Source organism: Salvelinus alpinus, chromosome 11 (assembly GCF_045679555.1).
Source record: "Salvelinus alpinus chromosome 11, SLU_Salpinus.1, whole genome shotgun sequence".
NCBI lineage: Eukaryota > Metazoa > Chordata > Actinopteri > Salmoniformes > Salmonidae > Salvelinus > Salvelinus alpinus.
Window position 1 is genome coordinate 72,390,530 of NC_092096.1, and position 17,270 is coordinate 72,407,799.

The 17,270-nt window shown below is 43.1% G+C and overlaps 1 protein-coding gene across 3 annotated transcripts in view; it reads right to left on the reverse strand.

Moving 5' to 3' along the window:
- tlr2 (toll-like receptor 2) overlaps positions 1-17,270 on the reverse strand; it is a 41,406-nt gene that overhangs the window by 22,321 nt on the left and 1,815 nt on the right. For 2 of the 3 annotated variants that reach the window (XM_071334169.1, XM_071334171.1), the window contains exon 2: positions 6,063-6,366. In XM_071334169.1, the coding sequence (XP_071190270.1) occupies positions 6,063-6,365 (303 nt within the window). In that variant the 5' untranslated portion in view covers position 6,366. Of the gene's footprint in view, positions 1-6,062; positions 6,424-17,270 lie in introns of all 3 variants that reach the window. The other variant, XM_071334170.1, reaches the window with a different exon arrangement.

The following is a 17,270-nucleotide window of genomic DNA, read 5'->3' on the forward strand; positions in this document are numbered from 1 at the left end:
ATACAGCCTTGTTATTACCTGGTACCCCTGTATACAGCCTAGTTATTACCTGGTACCCCTGTATACAGCCTAGTTATTACCTGGTACCCCTGTATACAGCCAAGTTATTACCTGGTACCCAGTGTATACAGCCTTGTTATTACCTGGTACCCTTGTATACAGCCTTGTTATTACCTGGTACCCCTGTATACAGCCTTGTTATTACCTGGTACCCTTGTATACAGCCTTGTTATTACCTGGTACCCCTGTATACAGCCTTGTTATTACCTGGTACCCCTGTATACAGCCAAGTTATTACCTGGTACCCCTGTATACAGCCTTGTTATTACCTGGTACCCCTGTATACAGCCAAGTTATTACCTGGTACCCAGTGTATACAGACAAGTTATTACCTGGTACCCAGTGTATGTAGCCAGGTTATTACCTGGTACCCAGTGTATGTAGCCAGGTTATTACCTGGTACCCAGTGTATACAGCCAAGTTATTACCTGGTACTCAGTGTATGTAGCCAAGTTATTACCTGGTACCCAGTGTATACAGCCAAGTTATTACCTGGTACCCCGTGTATACAGCCAAGTTATTACCTGGTACACAGTGTATACAGCCAAGTTATTACCTGGTACCCAGTGTATACAGCCAAGTTATTACCTGGTACCCAGTGTATACATTCAAGTTATTACCTGGTACCCCGTGTATACAGCCAAGTTATTACCTGGTACCCAGTGTATACAGCCAAGTTATTACCTGGTACCTAGTGTATGTAGCCAAGTTATTACCTGGTACTCTGTGTATACAGCCAAGTTATTACCTGGTACTCTGTGTATACAGCCAAGTTATTACCTGGTACCCAGTGTATACATTCAAGTTATTACCTGGTACCCCGTGTATACAGCCAAGTTTTTACCTGGTACCCAGTGTATACAGCCAAGTTATTACCTGGTACCCAGTGTATACAGCCAAGTTATTACCTGGTACTCTGTGTATACAGCCAAGTTATTACTTGGCACTCTGTGTATAAAGCCAGGTTATCATTACTCATTGTGTATTTTTTAATACTTTTATTATTAAGTGTTTTACTTTTCTATAATGTATCTATTATCTTTCTCTCTGCGTTGTTGGGAAGGGATAATTTCACTGTTAGTCTACACCTGTTGTTAACGAAGCATTTCACTGTTAGTCTACAGCTGTTGTTAACGAAGCAGGTGACAAATACAATTTGATTGATTGATTATCTGGGTGACCTGAACATTGACTGGTTAGTAACTGGTTGTCCTCTCATGAGGAACCTTCTAGCTGTGACCAGTGGCTGTAACATGACCCAGGTTATCACTCAACCAACTAGAGTGGACACCAATAGTGTTGGATCTGTGACGTCCACTTGTATTGATCACATCCAATAGTGTTGGATCTGTGACGTCCACTTGTATTGATCACATCCAATAGTGTTGGATCTGTGACGTCCACTTGTATTGATCACATCCAATAGTGTTGAATCTGTGACGTCCACTTGTATTGATCACATCCAATAGTGTTGGATCTGTGAAGTCCACTTGTATTGATCACATCCAATAGTGTTGGATCTGTGACGTCCACTTGTATTGATCACATCCAATAGTGTTTTGGATCTGTGACGTCCACTTGTATTGATCACATCCAATAGTGTTTTGGATCTGTGACGTCCACTTGTATTGATCACATCGTCATCACGTTGCAGAGCGTTGCTCCGAAGCTCTGTCAACTCCCATTGGCTGTAGTGACCATAACAATGGGACAATAACAAGGAAACCCAGTGCCTCAGGTTGGGTCTAAAGTAACTCATAAGAGGTCGTACAACATGTTAACTCTGTTGGTCTGATGTGTATCAGGAAATGAACCCTGATGCAGCACTGGAAGTAGTTTCCAATTATTTATGCCAATTGTAATAAAATTAAATTTAAAAATCTTATAATGAAAGAGAAGCATTTCTGTTTTGAATTTGGTCAACTAGTGTTGGAGAGGTGGAAAACTATTGTTATCTATCAATAATGATGAGCCACCAGGTATAGACAACCTAGATGGTAAACTATTGAGAATGTTAGCAGACTGTATTACCACCAGGTATAGACAACCTAGATGGTAAACTATTGAGAATGGTAGCAGACTGTATTACCACCAGGTATAGACACCCTAGATGGTAAACTATTGAGAATGTTAGCAGACTGTATTACCACCAGGTATAGACAACCTAGATGGTAAACTATAGAGAATGGTAGCAGACTGTATTAGCACCAGGTAGAGACAACCTAGATGGGACACTATAGACAATGGTAGCAGACTGTATTACCAGCAGGTATAGACAACCTAGATGGTAAACTATTGAGAATGGTAGCAGACTGTATTACCACCAGGTATAGACAACCTAGATGGTAAACTATTGAGAATGTTAGCAGACTGTATTACCACCAGGTATAGACAACCTAGATGGTAAACTATTGAGAATGGTAGCAGACTGTATTACCACCAGGTATAGACAACCTAGATGGTAAACTATTGAGAATGGTAGCAGACTGTATTACCACCAGGTATAGACAACCTAGATGGGACACTATAGAGAATGGTAGCAGACTGTATTGCCACCAGGTATAGACAACCTAGATGGGAAACTATTGAGAATGGTAGCAGACTGTATTACCACCAGGCATAGACAACCTAGATGGTAACTATAGAGAATGGTAGCAGACTGTATTACCACCAGGTATAGACAACCTAGATGGGAAACTATTGAGAATGGTAGCAGACTGTATTACCACCAGGTATAGACAACCTAGATGGGACCCTATAGATAATGTTAGCAGACTGTATTACCACCAGGTATAGACAACCTAGATGGGACCCTATAGATAATGTTAGCAGACTGTATTACCACCAGGTATAGACAACCTAGATGGGACCCTATAGATAATGTTAGCAGACTGTATTACCACCCCTATTTGTCAGATCCTTAACCAAAGCCTAAAGGAGGGTGTGTCCACAGGCTTGTAAGGCAGCTACAGTAATTCCACTACCTAAAGCACCCTTTTCTGGCACTATCAGCCAACCAATCCGTTTGCTACCTGTTCTTAGTCAACTCACGGAGAGAATTGTGTTTCAACAAATACAATGCTACTTTTTAAATACTGACTTCCAGTATGCATATAGAGAAGGGCACTCAACTTGTACTGCACTGACTCCGATGACTGATGAATGTTTAAAAGAAATGGATAAGATGATAGTTGGAGTTGTATTGTTAAATTTCAGTGCAGCCTTTGATGTTATTGATCATAAATTCTTATTGAAAACATTAATTTGCTATGGCTTTACATCACTTGCCATCACATGATTGGAGAGTTACTTAAGAGAACCCAGAGAGTGTTCTTCGATGGAAGATTCTCTAACATCAGATATGTACAGTGTGGTGTTCCTCAGGGCAGTTGCCTTGGGCCGTTACTCTTCTCTATATTTACATATGATTTCCCACTGGTCTTAAACAAAGCTAAAGTTACTATGTATGTGGATGATTCTCCACTTTACATGTCAGCTCCCAAAGCCAGTGAGCTCACTGAAATTCTAAATAAGAAGTTACAGTCAGTATCAGAACGGGTGATCGATAATAAACTACAATACAGCTAAAACTAAAAGTATGGTATTTGGTTAAAAACATTATTTAAGACCTTAACCTCAAATGGAGTTGTACATGAAGGTTGTGACCATTGAGCAAGTTGAGGAAGCTAAACTCCTAGGAGTAACATTGAATGGTCTGTGATGTCTGTGATGTCTGTGAGTATAACAGAACTAATATGGCAGGCAAAAACCTGAGAAAAAAATCCAACCAGGAAGTGGGAAATCTGAGGTTTGTAGTGTTTCAACTCTTTTCCTATCCAAGATACAGTGAAAATTGGGTCATATTGCACTTCCTATGGCTTCCACTACATGTCAACAGTCTTTAGAACCTTGTTTCGGGCTTCTACTGTGAAGGAGGAGCGAATAAGATCTGTTTGACTAAGGGGTCTGGCAGAAGGCCATGAGCTAAATCATGCATGCACCCGTGAGAGCTAGCTGCGTTCCTTTTCATTTCTAAAGACAAAGGAATTGTCCGGCTGGAATATTATTGAAGATGTATGATAAAAACATCCTAAAGATTGATTCTATACATCGTTTGACATGTTTCTACGAACTGTAATGGAACTTTTTGACTTTTCGGCTGGCCTGCGCCTCGTGAATTTGGATTTGTGAACTAAAAGCGCGAACAAAAAGGAGGTATTTGGACATAAATGATGGACTTTATCGAACAAAACAAACATTTATTGTGGAACTGGGATTCCTGGGAGTGCATTCCGATGAAGATCATCAAAGGTAAGTGAATATTTATAATGCTATTTCTGACTTCTGTTGACTCCACAACATGGCGGGTATCTGTATGGCTTGTTTGGGCTCTGAGCGCTGTACTCAGATTATTGCATGGTGTGCTTTTTCCGTAAAGCTTTTTTGAAATCTGACACAGCGGTTGCATTAAGGAGAAGTATATCTTTAATTCCATGCATAAAACTTGTATTTTCATCAACATTTATGATGAGTATTTCTGTAATTTGATGTGGCTCTCTGCAAAATCACCGGATGTTTGTTTGAGACAATGCATTTCTGAACATAACGCGCCAATGTAAACTGAGATTTTTGGATATAAATATGAACCTTATCGAACAAAACTTACATGTATTGTTTAACATGAAGTCCTATGAGTGCCATCTGATGAAGATCATCAAAGGTTAGTGATTAATTTTCTCTCTATTTCTGCTTTTTGTGACTCCTCTCTTTGGCTGGAAAAATGGCTGTGGTTTTCTGTGACTTGGCGCTGACCTAACATAATCGCATGGTATGCTTTCGTTGTAAAGCCTTTTTGAAATCGGACACTGTGGTGGGATGAAAAACAAGTTTATCTTTAAAATGGTGTATAATACTTGTATGTTTGAGGAATTTTAATTATGAGATTTCTGTTGTTTGAATTTGGCGCCCTGCACTTTCACTGGCTGTTGTCAAATCGATCCCGTTAACGGGACTTCAGCCGTAAGAAGTTTAACGGCACATACAGAACTAACATCAACAACATGCCGGTCTTTCCTGGTTGAGGGTTGAAGAGAGATTAACTGTTTCTCTTCTAGTTTTTATGAGAAAATTACTGTGACAAAAATTCCATATTGTCTGCATAATCAAATAACATTCAGCTCAGACACCCAGACATACCCCACTAGACATGCCACCAGGGGTCTCTTCAGACACCCATACATACCCCACAAGACATGTCACCAGGGGTCTCTTCAGACACCCATACACACCCCACAAGAAATGTCACCAGGGGTCTCTTCAGACACCCATACATACCCCACAAGATATGCCACCAGGGGTCTCTTCAGACACCCATACACACCCCACAAGACATGTCACCAGGGGTCTCTTCAGACACCCATACATACCCCACAAGACATGTCACCAGGGGTCTCTTCACAGTCCAAAACAAATTCATGGCAACGCACAGTTTTATACAGAGCCATGATCGCATGGAACTCTCTTCCATCTCAAATTACTCAAGCAAACAACAAAATCACATTTAAAAAACAAATTTAAAAAACAACTCATGGAACAGCAGGGATTGTGACACACACAAACACACCACACAGACACACTCTAACACACACATTACCTTCCTTGTATTTTAGTGTGTTTTGTTAATTGTCATGTTTTGTGTTTTTTGTGGAACCCCAGAAAGGGTAGCTGACACATCTATAAAAGCTAATGGGGATCCAAATAAACAAATAATGATGTTCGATGTTCCCTCTATATAACTCTATGTGTTACCTGCAGGAGGAGTACCCTTTATATAACTCTATGGGTTACCTGCAGGAGGAGTACCCTCTATATAACTCTATGGGTTACATGCAGGAGGAGTACACTCTATATAACTCTATGGGTACATGCAGGAGAAATACCATCTATATAACTCTATGGGTTACATGCAGAAGGTGTTCCCTTTATATAACTCTATGGCTTGCCTGCAGAAGGTGGAAGGCCCATTCGTGGATACTCTGGATCCTGTTGCTACGGAGATCAAGGGTTCGTAACCACGTGTACTCTCTCAGATCGTCCTCAGCAACCGTGGTGATGTCGTTGAAGGAGAGGTCGAGGTTTACGACCTCGGTGACGGTTACCGTGGGAACGTGTCGGTAGTTCCGGGAGGAGCAGTTGCAGAAGAGACGCTCATCACATTGATCACACGTTGACCTCTTCTCGACCTCTGGGGTTGAACTTTGACCCTGAGAGAAGAAGAGGAGGACCAGCATGGCCAGAGACCCCATTCTGAAAAAGAAAGGAAAGAGAGAAAAAGAGAGGAAGAGAGAGACAAAAAGAGAGAGACTGAAGGATAAAAATGAAGAAAAAGAGATTCTGTAAGGTAGAAGATGTCTGTACTTTCACTCTGACATTACCAACTATGTGGATGAGGATCTATACTCATAAGTGTTAGTGACCTCAATCAAATGAAATCAAACCATCTGAAACCTGATCGTTTTAGACATTTTAAAGTGTTAATTAACAGCTGAAGTCATTCAGAGTTCATCCCAAATGACACCATGTTCTCCATAGACAGACATAGTGCACTACTTTTGACCAGGGACTATAGGACCCTATTCCCTACATAGTGCACTACTTTTGACCAGGGACTATAGGACCCTATTCCCTACATAGTGCACTACTTTTGACCAGGGACTATAGGAAAATTCAGACCTGAGTTGCGTGTGCACATATGTGACTTGTTTCAGGAAACTAGGCGTATGTCGTGTGTCACGTCTTCACAGGAGAGACATTTCAACATAAACTTATTTTTAAAAATCAAGTTTTTTTGGCAGAAATGCCTTCTGGAACATGCAAACTTTCATGTGTCTTAATAACAAACGTGTATGCCATCTGTAAATACGAATACAATTGTTAAATTACGAGCCCAGTTGGTTTAGCCACAGAGAAAGGAAAGCAACCTTCCCTCTAGCCATGATTGGCTGAGATAATGCGTGGGCTGGACATGCCAAGAAAATGATTTCGGATTGGTCTGCCAGGATTGGTCTGCCATATAGCACGCTTCTGTCGATTTGAGCTGGTCAGTATGTGTCGATAATCCTGTCGAACGTAGCTTTTTTGAAAGATATCACGTTGTAGAATATATCACATAGTAGAATATATCACGTAGTAGAGTATATCACGTAGTAGAATATATCACGTAGTAGAGTATATCACGTAGTAGAATAAATCACGTAGTAGAATATATCACGTTGTAGAATATATCACATAGTAGAATATATCACGTAGTAGAGTATATCACGTAGTAGAAAATATCACGTAGTAGAATATATCACGTAGTAGAGTATATCACGTAGTAGAATAAATCACGTAGTAGAATATATCACGTCGTAGAATATATCACGTCGTAGAATATATCACGTAGTAGAGTATATCACGTAGTAGAATATATCACGTAGTAGAATATATCACGTAGTAGAATATATCACGTAGTAGAGTATATCACGTAGTAGAATATATCACGTAGTAGAGTATATCACGTAGTAGAGTATATCACGTAGTAGAAAATATCACGTAGTAGAATATATCACGTAGTAGAATATATCACGTAGTAGAATATATCACGTAGTAGAATATATCACGTAGTAGAATATATCACGTAGTAGAATATATCACGTAGCAGAATATATCACGTAGTAGAATATATCACGTAGTAGAATATATCACGTAGTAGAATATATCACGTAGTAGAGTATATCACGTAGTAGAATATATCACGTAGTAGAGTATATCACGTAGTAGAGTATATCACGTAGTAGAAAATATCACGTAGTAGAATATATCACGTAGTAGAATATATCACGTAGTAGAATATATCACGTAGTAGAATATATCACGTAGTAGAATATATCACGTAGTAGAATATATCACGTTCCAGAATATATCACGTAGTAGAATATATCACGTAGTAGAACTGCATCAGTGTTGCTTTCTGGAGGACTGAGTTTTGAAATCAGTGGAATTAGAGTCTGATAACTAAGGAGATGGAGAAAACACCTGTCTCTGGATTACATCTTCAAACTAAAGGGCAACCGTGGCATCCGTGACAGAGAGGGAGAAGCGTCCATCCATGTATACGGGTAAGATAGTGTCACGCCCTGACCATAGAGAGCCTTGATTCGCTATGGTGTTTCAGGTCAGGGTGTGACTGGGGGGTTATCTAGATGTTATATTTCTATGTGGGGTTCTAGTTACATTTTTCTATGTTGGTGTTTGGTACGATTCCCAATTAGAGGCAGCTGGTAATCGTTGTCTCTAATTGGGGATCATATTTAAGTAGCTATTTTTCCCACCTGAGTTTGTGGGATATTATTTTGTGTTTGTGCACCACGTTGTCACGTTTAGTTGTTCGTTTATTTGATTTATTGTTTTGGCTTAAGTTTCACTTTTGAAATAAAGATGTGGAACCCAGATCACGCTGCACGTTGGTCCGAGTATGCTTACAGTTCTTACGACAACCGTGACAGAGAGTCGAGCTAGCTACATTTTCAGATACGTTTCTAATTTTGTCAGAAAGTTTTTTCATTTCAAGTTAAAGTGTACTGTTAGCTAGCTAGCTGGCTGGCTTGCTAGCTAATGTTACGTGTATGATCTCTGTAGTGATACTATCCGTATCTCAGAGCCATTTGCTTTACTAGTTATAGCCTAATGTTAGCTAGCTAACATTGAACCTGGTTGGTTAGCTACCTGCAGATTCATGCAGGGTAGTAATATTATGGTTTATTGTTTAGCTAGCTAGCTATGTGTCTTAACAAAAGACTCCACTATGCAAGTAACCATTTCAATAGAATGTTCATGATGTCACCGCCACAACTGTTGATATACGTAGCTGGTAAATTCGTTCTGGCTATCTGCTCCGATTTCAGAGCACTCTCATCTCACTGTGCCAGAGCGCAGAATAACTGATGAATTTACGAACGCTCAACACCCGTTGAATGTGGCCCGTGTCAGTAAATGTTAGCAAAAAAAACGTAAATTGTTGCCAACAGCACAGGTGCAATCACCAACGCTCTGAATAACATAAAAACAGCCTAACCAGCTCTGCTAGGGAGGTAAAATGGTCAGAGTGAGGTGTTCTCTCATTTGTGTCTGGAAGTAGCTAGCAAGCTAGCCAACGTTAGCCAGTTAGCTTGGGTGCTTGACTGCTGTTGTCAGTACAGAACTCTCAGATCAACCCTTAAAGAGATGGGTGGGGGCCAAAGCTTAAGAGGGTGTGAACGATGCTGAATGGGTGGAGACAAAGAAGAGCTCTCCAGTAGGTGTCCCAAAACATTCACGGGCCATTTTCTCAAAAGTGAGGTTACAAGTTCATCAACTTTCCAAGCAGAATTACTTTCCCATTGTTCCTCAACTGTAGTGTATGATTTACCATTTTATAGCTCTGAGTCTCTATTTTTATCCAATGTAAAAAAACACGATTTCAAATGTTTATACATCAGACCGAATCGAGCCGGTTGGTCACATATGGAACTTTATTATCTTTTATGCTAATTTTAATCTTGTTCTGACCTTGAACTGAAACATGGGGAAATGCCAGTTCCAACCAGGTAACTGAAACATGGGGAAATGGCAGTTCCAGCCAGGTAACTGAAACATGTGGAAATGGCAGCTCCAGCCAGGTAACTGCAACAGGTGGAAATGGCAGTTCCAACCAGGTAACTGAAACATGGGGAAATGGCAGTTCCAGCCAGGTAACTGAAACATGTGGAAATGGTAGTTCCAGCCAGGTAACTGAAACATGGGGAAATGCCAGTTCCAGCCAGGTAACTGAAACATGGGGAAATGCCAGTTCCAACCAGGTAACTGAAACATGTGGAAATGGCAGTTCCAGCCAGGTAACTGAAACATGGGGAAATGCCAGTTCCAACCAGGTAACTGTAGCATGGGGAAATGGCAGTTCCAGCCAGGTAACTGAAACATGTAGAAATGGCAGTTCCAGCCAGGTAACTGAAACATGGGGAAATGGCAGTTCCAGCCAGGTAACTGAAACATGGGGAAATGGCAGTTCCAACCAGGTAACTGAAACATGTGGAAATGGCAGTTCCAGCCAGGTAACTGAAACATGTGGAAATGGCAGTTCCAGCCAGGTAACTGAACAATTGGGAAATGGCAGTTCCAGCCAGGTAACTGTAGCATGGGGAAATTGCAGTTCCAACCAGGTAACTGAAACATAGGGAAATGGCAGTTCCAACCAGGTAACTGAAACATGGGGAAATGGCAGTTCCAGCCAGGTAACTGAAACATGGGGAAATGCCAGTTCCAACCAGGTAACTGAAACATGGGGAAATGCCAGTTCCAACCAGGTAACTGAAACATGGGGAAATGCCAGTTCCAACCAGGTAACTGAAACATGGGGAAATGGCAGTTCCAGCCAGGTAACTGAAACATGTGGAAATGGCAGTTCCAACCAGGTAACTGTAACAGGTGGAAATGGCAGTTCCAACCAGGTAACTGAAACATGGGGAAATGGCAGTTCCAGCCAGGTAACTGAAACATGTGGAAATGGCAGTTCCAGCCAGGTAACTGAAACATGGGGAAATGCCAGTTCCAGCCAGGTAACTGAAACATGGGGAAATGGCAGTTCCAGCCAGGTAACTGAAACATGTGGAAATGGCAGTTCCAGCCAGGTAACTGAAACATGGGGAAATGGCAGTTCCAGCCAGGTAACTGAAACATGTGGAAATGGCAGTTCCAGCCAGGTAACTGAAACATGGGGAAATGCCAGTTCCAGCCAGGTAACTGAAACATGGGGAAATGGCAGTTCCAGCCAGGTAACTGAAACATGTGGAAATGCCAGTTCCAGCCAGGTAACTGAAACATGGGGAAATGCCAGTTCCAACCAGGTAACTGTAGCATGGGGAAATGGCAGTTCCAGCCAGGTAACTAAAACATGTAGAAATGGCAGTTCCAGCCAGGTAACTGAAACATGGGGAAATGGCAGTTCCAACCAGGTAACTGAAACATGGGGAAATGGCAGTTCCAACCAGGTAACTGAAACATGGGGAAATGGCAGTTCCAACCAGGTAACTGTAGCATGGGGAAATGGCAGTTCCAGCCAGGTAACTGAAACATGTGGAAATGCCAGTTCCAGCCAGGTAACTGAAACATGGGGAAATGCCAGTTCCAACCAGGTAACTGTAGCATGGGGAAATGGCAGTTCCAGCCAGGTAACTGAAACATGTAGAAATGGCAGTTCCAGCCAGGTAACTGAAACATGGGGAAATGGCAGTTCCAACCAGGTAACTGAAACATGGGGAAATGGCAGTTCCAACCAGGTAACTGAAACATGTGGAAATGGCAGTTCCAACCAGGTAACTGTAGCATGGGGAAATGGCAGTTCCAACCAGGTAACTGTAGCATGGGGAAATGGCAGTTCCAACCAGGTAACTGAAACATGTGGAAATGGCAGTTCCAGCCAGGTAACTGAAACATGGGGAAATGGCAGTTCCAGCCAGGTAACTGAAACATGTGGAAATGGCAGTTCCACTCAGGTAACTGAAACATGGGGAAATGGCAGTTCCAGCCAGGTAACTGAAACATGTGGAAATGGCAGTTCCAGCCAGGTAACTGAAACATGGGGAAATGGCAGTTCCAACCAGGTAACTGAAACATGTGGAAATGGCAGTTCCAGCCAGGTAACTGAACAATTGGGAAATGGCAGTTCCAGCCAGGTAACTGTAGCATGGGGAAATGGCAGTTCCAACCAGGTAACTGAAACATAGGGAAATGGCAGTTCCAACCAGGTAACTGAAACATGGGGAAATGGCAGTTCCAGCCAGGTAACTGAAGCATGTGGAAATGGCAGTTCCAGCCAGGTAACTGAAACATGTTGAAATGGCAGTTCCAGCCAGGTAACTGAAACATGTGGAAATGGCAGTTCCAGCCAGGTAATTGAAACATGTGGAAATGGCAGTTCCAGCCAGGTAACTGAAACATGGGGAAATGGCAGTTCCAGCCAGGTAACTGAAACATGGGGAAATGGCAGTTCCAACCAGGTAACTGAAGCATGGGGAAATGGCAGTTCCAACCAGGTAACTGAAACATGGGGAAATGGCAGTTCCAGCCAGGTAACTGAAACATGTGGAAATGGCAGTTCCAGCCAGGTAACTGAAACATGGGGAAATGGCAGTTCCAGCCAGGTAACTGAAACATGGGGAAATGGCAGTTCCAGCCAGGTAACTGAAACATGTGGAAATGGCAGTTCCAGCCAGGTAACTGAAGCATGGGGAAATGGCAGTTCCAGCCAGGTAACTGAAGCATGGGGAAATGGCAGTTCCAGCCAGGTAACTGAAACATGGGGAATTGGCAGTTCCAGCCAGGTAACTGAAACATGTGGAAATGGCAGTTCCAGCCAGGTAACTGAAGCATGTGGAAATGGCAGTTCCAACCAGGTAACTGAAGCATGGGGAAATGGCAGTTCCAACCAGGTAACTGAAGCATGGGGAAATGGCAGTTCCAACCAGGTAACTGAAACATGTGGAAATGGCAGTTCCAGCCAGGTAACTGAAACATGTGGAAATGGCAGTTCCAGCCAGGTAACTGAAACATGTGGAAATGGCAGTTCCAACCAGGTAACTGAAACATGGGGAAATGGCAGTTCCAGCCAGGTAACTGAAACATGTGGAAATGGCAGTTCCAGCCAGGTAACTGAAACATGGGGAAATGGCAGTTCCAACCAGGTAACTGAAACATGTGGAAATGGCAGTTCCAGCCAGGTAACTGAAACATGTGGAAATGGCAGTTCCAGCCAGGTAACTGAACAATTGGGAAATGGCAGTTCCAGCCAGGTAACTGTAGCATGGGGAAATTGCAGTTCCAACCAGGTAACTGAAACATAGGGAAATGGCAGTTCCAACCAGGTAACTGAAACATGGGGAAATGGCAGTTCCAGCCAGGTAACTGAAACATGGGGAAATGCCAGTTCCAACCAGGTAACTGAAACATGGGGAAATGCCAGTTCCAACCAGGTAACTGAAACATGGGGAAATGCCAGTTCCAACCAGGTAACTGAAACATGGGGAAATGGCAGTTCCAGCCAGGTAACTGAAACATGTGGAAATGGCAGTTCCAACCAGGTAACTGTAACAGGTGGAAATGGCAGTTCCAACCAGGTAACTGAAACATGGGGAAATGGCAGTTCCAGCCAGGTAACTGAAACATGTGGAAATGGCAGTTCCAGCCAGGTAACTGAAACATGGGGAAATGCCAGTTCCAGCCAGGTAACTGAAACATGGGGAAATGGCAGTTCCAGCCAGGTAACTGAAACATGTGGAAATGGCAGTTCCAGCCAGGTAACTGAAACATGGGGAAATGGCAGTTCCAGCCAGGTAACTGAAACATGTGGAAATGGCAGTTCCAGCCAGGTAACTGAAACATGGGGAAATGCCAGTTCCAGCCAGGTAACTGAAACATGGGGAAATGGCAGTTCCAGCCAGGTAACTGAAACATGTGGAAATGCCAGTTCCAGCCAGGTAACTGAAACATGGGGAAATGCCAGTTCCAACCAGGTAACTGTAGCATGGGGAAATGGCAGTTCCAGCCAGGTAACTGAAACATGTAGAAATGGCAGTTCCAGCCAGGTAACTGAAACATGGGGAAATGGCAGTTCCAACCAGGTAACTGAAACATGGGGAAATGGCAGTTCCAACCAGGTAACTGAAACATGGGGAAATGGCAGTTCCAACCAGGTAACTGTAGCATGGGGAAATGGCAGTTCCAGCCAGGTAACTGAAACATGTGGAAATGCCAGTTCCAGCCAGGTAACTGAAACATGGGGAAATGCCAGTTCCAACCAGGTAACTGTAGCATGGGGAAATGGCAGTTCCAACCAGGTAACTGTAGCATGGGGAAATGGCAGTTCCAACCAGGTAACTGAAACATGTGGAAATGGCAGTTCCAGCCAGGTAACTGAAACATGGGGAAATGGCAGTTCCAGCCAGGTAACTGAAACATGTGGAAATGGCAGTTCCACTCAGGTAACTGAAACATGGGGAAATGGCAGTTCCAGCCAGGTAACTGAAACATGTGGAAATGGCAGTTCCAGCCAGGTAACTGAAACATGGGGAAATGGCAGTTCCAACCAGGTAACTGAAACATGTGGAAATGGCAGTTCCAGCCAGGTAACTGAACAATGGGGAAATGGCAGTTCCAGCCAGGTAACTGTAGCATGGGGAAATGGCAGTTCCAACCAGGTAACTGAAACATAGGGAAATGGCAGTTCCAACCAGGTAACTGAAACATGGGGAAATGGCAGTTCCAGCCAGGTAACTGAAGCATGTGGAAATGGCAGTTCCAGCCAGGTAACTGAAACATGTTGAAATGGCAGTTCCAGCCAGGTAACTGAAACATGTGGAAATGGCAGTTCCAGCCAGGTAATTGAAACATGTGGAAATGGCAGTTCCAGCCAGGTAACTGAAACATGGGGAAATGGCAGTTCCAGCCAGGTAACTGAAACATGGGGAAATGGCAGTTCCAACCAGGTAACTGAAGCATGGGGAAATGGCAGTTCCAACCAGGTAACTGAAACATGGGGAAATGGCAGTTCCAGCCAGGTAACTGAAACATGTGGAAATGGCAGTTCCAGCCAGGTAACTGAAACATGGGGAAATGGCAGTTCCAGCCAGGTAACTGAAACATGGGGAAATGGCAGTTCCAGCCAGGTAACTGAAACATGTGGAAATGGCAGTTCCAGCCAGGTAACTGAAGCATGGGGAAATGGCAGTTCCAGCCAGGTAACTGAAGCATGGGGAAATGGCAGTTCCAGCCAGGTAACTGAAACATGGGGAATTGGCAGTTCCAGCCAGGTAACTGAAACATGTGGAAATGGCAGTTCCAGCCAGGTAACTGAAGCATGTGGAAATGGCAGTTCCAACCAGGTAACTGAAGCATGGGGAAATGGCAGTTCCAACCAGGTAACTGAAGCATGGGGAAATGGCAGTTCCAACCAGGTAACTGAAACATGTGGAAATGGCAGTTCCAGCCAGGTAACTGAAACATGTGGAAATGGCAGTTCCAGCCAGGTAACTGAAGCATGGGGAATTGGCAGTTCCAGCCAGGTAACTGAAACATGTGGAAATGGCAGTTCCAGCCAGGTAACTGAAACATGTGGAAATGGCAGTTCCAGCCAGGTAACTGAAACATGTGGAAATGGCAGTTCCAGCCAGGTAACTGAAGCATGGGGAATTGGCAGTTCCAGCCAGGTAACTGAAACATGTGGAAATGGCAGTTCCAGCCAGGTAACTGAAGCATGTGGAAATGGCAGTTCCAACCAGGTAACTGAAGCATGGGGAATTGGCAGTTCCAACAAGGTAACTGAAACATGTGGAAATGGCAGTTCCAGCCAGGTAACTGAAGCATGGGGAAATGGCAGTGCCAGCAAGTTAGGCATTTGGGAGATTAAAGAAATGGAGGTGAGTCTGCAGATACGCCATTTTCTGACCTCGTTCGAATCCCTGAGCTGACTAGGTGAAAAACCTGCCGATGTGCCCCTTGAGCAAGGCACTTAACCCTAATTGCTCATGTAAATCTCTCTGGATTAGAGCGTCTGCTAAATTACATATTTTTAAATGTTTCATAGTATAGTTTCTTTTTTTATTCAGTTTAGTAACATGATTTATCCATTTGCAGTATGTTACCATGGTGACCCCATTACCACCAGACAGGAAGGTATGACCCCTCTGACATGTTACCATAGTAGCCCCATTACCATTAGACAGGAAGATATGACCACTCTGACATGTTACCATGGTAGCCCCGTTACCACCAGACAGGAAGGTATGACCACTCTGACGTGTTACCATGGTAACCCCTTTACCAGCAGACAGGAAGGTATGACCACTCTGACATGTTACCATGGTCACCCCATGACCACCAGACAGGAAGGTATGACCGCTCTGACATGTTACCATGGTAGCCCCATTACCACCAGACAGGAAGGTATGACCACTCTGACATGTTAATACATGTGAAAGTTATCAAAACACTTAGTTCAGAATATCTATATAAATTCAGCAATTGCATTCTTCTCATATGACTCTGAAGGCTACTGACCAATTAAACACTTCCTCCGGCATCTCATCCATACATCTGTCTGTAGTTATTGAACTCAACCTGCTGGAGGTTTGTTTGTTGTGATTTGTGGGACAGTTGCAGGCAAGGCTCTGACAGATGGGCGTGTCTTGGTGGTGGCAAGGACACACCCAAGAAACCCCCCCCCCCATCAAACCACACCCCCAAGCCAACTCCCGTCCTTCTGTCATGGCCGCCAGCAGTGCGGTTCCCCTTTTAAGAGCTGCAAGGCTGATGCTCCAGTGTGAATGATAGATGTTGAAAGAGCTGGTTAGCCATCCCTCTTTAAGTTTGTCAGTACAAATCCTTTTATTTTGTGTCCTCCCTATTTGGGTTGCTCAACATTTATTTTCACTTCCTAATCTAAGTTGGGTTTTCTTTTAGTTTGTTATCAGGCAAATTTAGCGGCTGTTCATGGGGGGTGTTTAAGACCCTAATCGAGGGTACCCAGCCAGTACCCAGTAAGTAGTCACCCACTTTCTGAACCCATTTTTAAAAACCCACCTGTTTTGTTCTGGTTGTCAGTGGCTCATTTGTTAGTTCCCTTTTCTGTTGAGCGACGATTGTTGGTTGGTTGGTTGGTTACGTAACAACACACATAGTTAAAGCAGATAATATAGTTTTGAACAGAAAATAGATTTGTGTACATCTGAGGAAGCAGTGTGGTTAAGATGTGTAAACAGCTTTTCAACCCAAAACATTTGTTCGGTAACACTTTATTTGGATAGTCCATCTGTAGATGCTCTACAGACTATCAGTGACATTTCAACTATCTACTACCCCTAACTCTAGCCCTAACCTTAACCTTAACCCTTATCCTAACCCTTAACTTAACCCTTAACCTTAACCCTAACCTTAACCTTAGCAAGCAGTTGCTTATCAACAGAGTTTGTTGATAGTATGACCATCTGTAGATCATAGATGGACTATCCAAATAAAATGTGACCCGTTTCAGGAAGCTAGGTGTATGTCGTACGTAACTATTTCACAAGAGAGGCATTTGAACGTAAAATAAAAAATTTGTATCGAAATGCGTTTTTGACCTTAAATGCCTTCTGGAACGT